The sequence below is a fragment of the Lathyrus oleraceus genome, chromosome 5 (assembly GCF_024323335.1).
Source record: "Lathyrus oleraceus cultivar Zhongwan6 chromosome 5, CAAS_Psat_ZW6_1.0, whole genome shotgun sequence".
In the NCBI taxonomy this organism is placed as follows: domain Eukaryota; kingdom Viridiplantae; phylum Streptophyta; class Magnoliopsida; order Fabales; family Fabaceae; genus Lathyrus; species Lathyrus oleraceus.
This window is the reverse complement of record NC_066583.1, coordinates 389,584,390-389,592,583: the sequence shown is the minus strand read 5'-3', so window position 1 is coordinate 389,592,583 and position 8,194 is coordinate 389,584,390. Positions and strand designations below refer to the sequence as shown.

Below are 8,194 nucleotides of genomic sequence, written 5' to 3'. Positions count from 1 at the left end.
GGCATAAAATAAAGATTGCCTCATCCAAGCTTATCCGCTTTAATGATCTTCTTCAACATAGCCCGTGCAACAGATGAATTCCACAAGTCACAGGTTCAACATAACAGCTTAACAATGATCAATGTTGCAGATGAACTGGAGAGATCTTGAATGATGTATCATATGAATTCAAATTGCATGCACTTGGTTCTTCACAAATTGGCATTGGCCAAGTCCATTAGCAAAGGAATATTGCCTAAGTTCTAAGTCCAATTGGGTAATATCAAACCAATAGTCCACTCAAAAGTCTTTTAGGGTTTTTGTTATTATTATGTACATTAATGGTCAAAGACCATACAAACAAACAAAGTAACACAAACAAAAATAACATCACACAATATGGTCCAAATGGACAAAGTGAAAATTACATTAACATAAACAATTAGAATGATATGTATAATGGCAAATGATATAAAGTGCTAAAAGTAAATTGCATTAAAGTAAAGACTTGAGGTTAAAAGTTAATAGTTAGTAAGTTAGTAGTTAGTTTTGTTTTGCTTTTGATTTCAAGACATTCTTTGGAGAATACTCAACCCACTTGCCACAAGCATGGATCCTTGAACCAAAACATCTTCCAAAGGAAGGAAAGAAGGCCAAGTTTCCACACAATACCATGGAAGAGGGGAGACTTACAATCTCACTAACTAGAATGCTTATGCCTTTTGTATCACAAATTTAGCGCTATGTTAAGCAATCGTAATTGGACTTATGTAAAAGTCACAACTATTTGAGGCCGGGCAATAGACTTTTGGTGTTAATGCATGTTGGAGACATAGTATTATGAACTATGCTCATTAAACATACCACACACAAAAAATGTGCAAAAGGTGTGACCTAATCTCATCCATACTCATGTTAATCTTTAAATCAACTAGCATTAGGACTTTGAGATGTCATTGGTCAAATGGAAATGAATTAATGAAGAAGGGGAATTAAATGAAGAGGGAAAGGGATGAATGAGATCACAAATTGGTCAAAGGAAGACTTTTACCAAATTAATATTATTCATTCATTTTGGGAGATGGAATATACATTCCATCAATCCCCTAAATCCAACAATATTAACTTGACAAAGTCAAATCAACCTTGACCAAGACCCAACAACAAATAAGAAACCCAATTAAGTCAATACAAATGGTCAACACAATTAAAATGACATTTATTCAATTAAAAATATTAAAATAGTGCATTAAATTCAAATATGTTTTGTCCAAATCCTAAAATCTCATCAAAACACCAAATAAATGGTCATGAGATTTATCATAGGTCAAACAAGGTTAAAGGACCTTGGAGAAAAAAATTCAGAATTTTTGGACACTTAAAAATATTTTTAAACAATTAAAAATAAATGAAAAATCAATTAATTCATGAAAAATATTAATAATGATCCAAAAAATAATTTTAGTTCAAAATATGAAAGAGAAAAATATTTGATTTTTTTTGGTGAAAGTCACATATTTTTTGGATCAATATTGAATTTAATATGAATTATTGAAGAAAATGGAATTAAATAGAAATTCAAAAATACGTGGACCATCAGATCTCCCTCATTAATTGAGGTGGCAGATCTGATGATCCAAAACACGCGTTCCATGTGTTCCTTAGTCAAACGCGTTGTACACATGGTATTCACAAGGCACGGTCAAGATTAAAACGTGAGAATTAGATCCCATGGTCCAGATGCAAGCCACATCATCGTCGGAGCCAGAGCTCCGGTCATCTTCCCCGGTGAGCTCCACCGGACTGGTCAAGATGAACCATCACTAAAATTCAAAATAGGGACATGATTTTAAAGAGAAAACATCATTGAGCACGAATATGACCTCCAATTCCAAATATATTAGTGGAATTGAAAAATGAGGTTCATAATTTGAGTTGCTTCGATTTGGCCTCAAAGCAACTCAATCTTCTTGCCTATATTGGTAGGACTTCAGACAACTCTGTCATACCCCGATTTTGGTCCTGAATTTTTATGTTTTTTATTTTTGTTTAGCATGTTTGGCCTAACCTAACTTTGGTTTTACATGAGGATTGGTCTTGGTCCAAAGTCATAGTGTTGTTAATGCACATACGGTCTTGGTCATCCAAACAACAATGCTTCTTGTGTCACAAGCCAATTGCCAATCGTGCCACTTGATTCATGAATATCCCTTTCAAATCCTAATCTTATACCATCATTTCATGGCCTTGTTAACACATACTACCAGTTAAGTCATGTTCTTTTCAAAGTCAAGCATTCAAGTCATAAAATAAACCAATTGTAAAACAAATTTCAAACCATTTCAATTCATTTCACATCATTCTAAACCATCACATTTGATTCTACATAAAAAAAAAAGGGGTACAAGTCTTGACAATTTTGACCAATTGTTGACTTTGGTCAACAGTTGACTTTTTGGTCAACATTGACCAAAGTCACCCAAAACCCAAAAGCCTTAATTTTCACCACAATCATCGATCATTTGTCCATTTACAAGAAAAATGCAAATAAAATTGAATTTTAACCAATTGTTGACTTTGGTCAACAGTTGACTTTTTGGTCAACTTTGACCAAAGTCAACCCTATGCCATTGGTCATCCCTAATCACTAAATGGCTGGCCATAACTCTCATTCCATTATCCATTTCCATGTGATCTTTGGTTTAACCATTTGTGCTTGGCTTCTTCACTTTAATGTCAACATGGTCACACCTTGAACCTTTGGAATCTTGCTTTGTCAATTAACTTCCATCATGCTGCATTTGCCCTGCTATACCAACCTGCTGCAACACCTAACCTGCACAGACCAAAGCCAAAAACCAAGCATAAGGTTGATATTGACACAGTGGAGAAGTTTCAGACTTTAAGGAAGCAGGAGCAGAAATATTTTGATGACACGGTTCAACAATGCAAGGATGTGGGCGCAACCCTTGTTATTTGCCAATGGGGTTTTGATGATGAAGCAAATCATCTCTTGATGCACAGGAACTTGCCAGCTGTTAGGTGGGTTGGTGGTGTTGAGTTGGAATTGATTGCCATAGCAACAGGTGGAAGAACTGTTCCCAGGTTCCAGGAATTAACTGCAGAAAAGTTAGGGAAGGCTGGTATCGTCAGAGAGAAAGCATTTGGAACAACTAAAGACCGAATGATGTACATTGAGCACTGTGCTAATTCAAGGGTTGTGACAATATTCATTCGTGGAGGTAACAAAATGATCATTGAAGAGACAAAGCGCAGTATTCACGATGCACTATGTGTGGCCAGGAATCTTATTCGCAATAACTCAATTGTGTATGGTGGTGGTTCGGCTGAGATTGCATGCTCTATTGCTGTCGAAGCAGCTGCTGACAAATATCCTGGAGTAGAACAGTATGCCATTAGAGCCTTTGGGGATGCTTTGGAATGTATCCCTATGGCCCTTGCTGAAAATAGTGGTCTCCAACCAATCGAAACATTATCTGCTGTGAAGTCTCAACAAATAAAGGATAATTATCCTCACTTTGGCATTGACTGCAATGATGTTGGCACAAACGACATGAGGGAGCAAAACATCCATAAAGCAATGCTATCAAATCTCATCTGCATAACACACTACTCCAGACCTGCTACAAAACATGACAATCATGGTCCTCAATACCTACTGCAAGTCCACGAGTGCCTACTTCTATAACAGCCATGTGCTACAACATGGAACCAATCCACCAACTGCAGAGCAACATTGATGCAAGCCACTGAATACAAACTCCTGTCATGCAACACAAATGACAAACTCAGTCATGCGTAACATGGAGCTAAACCAAAACAACTAAAGTACAGGGCATTGGAAACCTAAACATGTTGGCTTGCCTTCAACAGCAAACAGTACTGCAGTCAGGTTATAGTGCAAACAAACCGCCCTGCAAGGTATTAGCTACAGTGAAACATCAATGCACCATGACACTACCTTGCTGCATTAATCCAGATGGGGCCTTGCTACCAGACAGGACCTGCACACATGTATCAAACCATCCTGCATTAATGAACCAAACTCCAGCCACATCAGGGCATTATATTTCAGTTCAATAATAGATACCTCATGATCGTCCTACATGCCTTATAAGAGCCATAACACTTTGCATTTGCCTGACCTCACCATGGCATTCTCACACCAAACCTACTGCATATCATTGCCTTTCCTTGAGCCAACCAAGAATTGTGATATAACCTGCAGCAAACAACAACAATCATGTTCATCATGCAAACAACCTTACAAAACCAAACCACGATGGTACTTATCTGTAGAAGCACAACATCATACAACAGTCCAGTTGCAAAAGCCATATTCAAGACATTCTGCGTCATCATCCTACTGTCAGCAAACCATTAACAAGCTCCAAGAACCTGCAGCACTATTTAGACATGTCAAGTGGAAGAATTACCATGAAACTACTAAAATTCAAGGGTAAGTTAGGGTCCAAGCATCCTGAGACATGTCCTGAACTATCTCATTCATTCCACCAGTTTAGGCCATAAGAATCTATCATACTAGACTAAGTCAAGACTTCAATGAGCAATGCATAATTCAAGACATTACATACCAGTCAGGCCCATGTTTGTTCAAGAAAATCCTGGTAACATTCAAAGTTGACATAATGCAAATTATGCAGAACCATTGTGTGACAGAGATGTGTATGTTCCATTCAAGACCCTGGCAGCAGTTCATGCACAAACAAGTTAAAGTCATAACAAAACACAAGTTGTCACTACAATATGAAACCAACACCACACAACACCTAAAATGACAAACTTGGCATGGTACATCAACTGACAGTCGAAAAACTCACCATGTAAGTGGCCATGGCAGAAGAAGCTGGTCGAGATTAGCAAGGTTGCATATCATTCACATCACCCTGCGAAAGAAAGGTTGAGATTAACAAGCTGAAGAACCAAAATTGAAATTCATCAGACACCATTTTCACTGCAGTAAAAAGGTAAAGTTAATTAGCCAACAGTCAAAGTGCAAAAGTCAGAAAATTCCCAAATGGGAATAGAGATAAAGTTCAAGGAAGAAAGCATGAGCTCAGAATACCGTTTCTAACCTAGCATCAAACAGGCAATTTGATCCTGAGAACACCAAAAGGGGTTTGCAAATTTACTTTTTTTTGAACAACAAAGACCTTTTGAAACCCTAATCAGCAGAGGATAAAAAGGAGAAGAGGAATTAACAACAGAAGGGGGGGTTTTAGAGGCGGAAAAATCAGAAAAAACAAAGAAAACCTAAAATCCCAAAATCGATTACCTGGAGGCCAGCTTCTTCGCGTCCTTCACCACCACCGCCGTGACACTTTGTAAGTACTTCTCTTTCTTTCCTTTTGATCCTTCTCATATGCTTGTTGATTGAATGTCGTGAGAGTTGAGAGAGTTTGCTTCTTTGAGTTTGAAAGCGTGAGAGGTTTCGTTGATGAGCGATTTCGTAAGAGGGACGAGAAAGGCGAGTTTCGTACGAGATTGTCGTTGGGTGGAAAGGGTGAGTTCGTGAGGTTGGGGAGAGGGTGAAGGAAGACGAGCTTCTGTTTCTTCGTTTCCATTCTTTTTTTTCTTTTCTTTTAATTTTTAATTTAATTTAATTCGTTTTAACAGAGATAAAAAAAACATAAAAATGTTTATATGTTAGTATTTTCTTTTATTGTTCTTTTTATTTTTTATCTTAATCTTTTTTTTATTTCATTTTTATCCCGGTTTATATATTTAACGTAGCATCACAGTAGCAGATAATCATGAGTGGTCTGTTGGGGAAGGACAATATTCTAGTTTTGAGTGGGGTGGGTTCAATACTCATATGTAGTATTTTTTTGGTTTAGTATGTTATTTTATTTTTTATTTTTTTTCCTTTTAGCGTTTTATTTTAGTATTTTATTTCTTTTAACATTTTCTTTTTATGTTATACTCATAGTTTCATTTGTTAATAATGCAAAGTTGTTGTCTTTTAATTTAATTCAAAACCATTTTAAAAAAAACTATAAAAATCATATTTTTCTCGATTTAATATCGAGCCCATTTTTCCATACCCTTGTAAGTCGATTGCTTTTTAAGCATCGCCATCAACCTCACATAGCTTACTCTTGGGCTTCCTTACAATGAGACATGTCCCTTGCACTTACACTCATACATTGTTTAATGCTTCATTATTTCATTCTTTGATTATTTGATTCGATTATATACTTGTTTATATCTTACTTGTTTGATTAACTGTGGCCTACTTGTATGGTGTATGAGGCATGTATTATTATTGTTTGTTTGCCATGAACAATCCCCATTCATAACAAATGTATCCCTCTCCCATGAAATGTATAATATTTATTCTTTCATTCTTTATCCACCTGTTAATACAAGAATTAAAATGAACATTCGATAACCATTTCAAAGCAAGATCAAAACCTCGATCCAACGTCGAGTAATCATTTTTTCAAAACCTAACAGAACCAGCACGTATTCATCCACCCTTTTGTAAGTCGACTGCTTTATGCATCACCATCAACCTTGTAAGTCGATTGCTTCATGCATCGCCATCTACCCTTATCCCTAACACTTCTCCTTGCTCCATTCGTCGATCCTTGTTCCGATTAGGTAGCACCCATTAGATAGAACCTTTTGTATGATAACATACGTAGGATTCCCATATCCTTTTGTATGATAACATAGGTAGAATTCCCATATTTCTTTGCATGCTAACATTAGGTAGATATTCCCATTTGTAAATCCTAAACACTTAAGTACACATTGCATGACAACTCTAGGGCAGAGCTCCCCCACTTCTAGACCTTTCCGAGCGTCTCCGATCTTTTGGCATGTAGTCCGTCCTATTGCAAAGAGGTAACTGCCTAAGACTCAATTCAGCGAGCTGCGACACCTACTGCTAGGACGTGAACACATCGCCCACTCTCCTTTGACACAACTGGTGTCCTCCTTTGTAAGCCCATATTCAGATGGCAATCCCTATGTAGGGGAACTACGTTGCTCTGATCCTCATACCAGATGAGGTACGTAGGCAGGAGGTCGTACGAGATCTCTCCGGGCACTCTTTTTCTTTTTGCGTGTGTTTGCTTGACAGTTGCTAGGCTCGAGTTCCCGACTCCTTAGTAACTTGTTGTTTGTTTCTTCTTGTGTGTGTAGGAGATGGATGTAAGCCCAGCAATTGGCATTCCATATCCTCTTGTGGTGTGCTTGGAGTCCGGTATAAGTCCATCAAGTGGCATCTGGTTTCCAGTGTGGGTTTGTTTGGTTCGGAAGCTGATGTAAGTCCAGCGATTGGCGTTCGGGTTCCATGTTTGCCTGTTTGTGTGTTTGTTTTGACGTCTCAGCGTCTGGGCGTGTGTTTGTTTCGGCGTGCGTGAGCCGAACTACGGCAACTCTGATTCTCATGTTCAGATGAGATACGTAGGCACAAGATGCGATGTCTTGCCGAGTTTGACTAACGACTAACAACTAATCTTTGTTTGCTTTCGCCCTTGTTGCGATCATTTCTCTCGCCCTCGTTGCGATCGAGACCTTCCCTTTCTCTTGCCCTAGTTGCAATCGAGACCTTTGTTCCCGTAGTTAGTTGAACTACGTTTTGCTCTGATTCTCATTCCCGATGAGATACGTAGGCATAAGACGCAACGTCTTAGCGAGCACACTCCTCTTTAACCCATAGGTACCCGAGCTACGAAGACTCTAATTCTCATATTCAAATGAGATACGTATGCAATGGATGCGACATCCGTGCGAGTCATTTTCTTTGACCCTTTCTTTTAGTAAATAGTACATTAGATAAACACACACCCTTTAGACAAGAAACAACAAGAGTGGATCCCGTAGAGTACTACGGATGCGTATGGGTGCTAATACCTTCCCTTCGCATAACTGACTCCCGAACCCAAGATTTGGTTGCGAGACCTTGTCTTTTCCTTTCCTTTCTCCAGGTTTACTTCGAGTGTTTCCTTTCCCTCCTTTGGGATAAATAACACACGGTGGTGACTCTTCTGTCATTTTCTTCTCGCCGGTTGTTTTTTCGCACCCCTGTATTTTTCAGGCTGCGACAGCTGGCGACTCTGCTGGGGACCCGGTTTCCCTAAGCGAGTCCCTCCTAGCTTTTGTAGGTTTCTTGTTTGTTGGGTGTTTATTCTTTTGTACAGTTATTTATTTTCAGCATTTACCT

General features: G+C 38.3%; 1 protein-coding gene across 1 annotated transcript; it reads left to right on the top strand.

The window, feature by feature from the left end:
- Positions 1-2,740: 2,740 nt before the first annotated feature.
- LOC127080917 (T-complex protein 1 subunit epsilon-like) lies at positions 2,741-3,688 on the top strand (the record flags this gene model as incomplete). Its single annotated transcript, XM_051021208.1, has 1 exon — positions 2,741-3,688. A coding segment is annotated over one exon (948 nt), but the record flags the coding sequence as incomplete, so codon positions are not given.
- Positions 3,689-8,194: the final 4,506 nt, after the last annotated feature.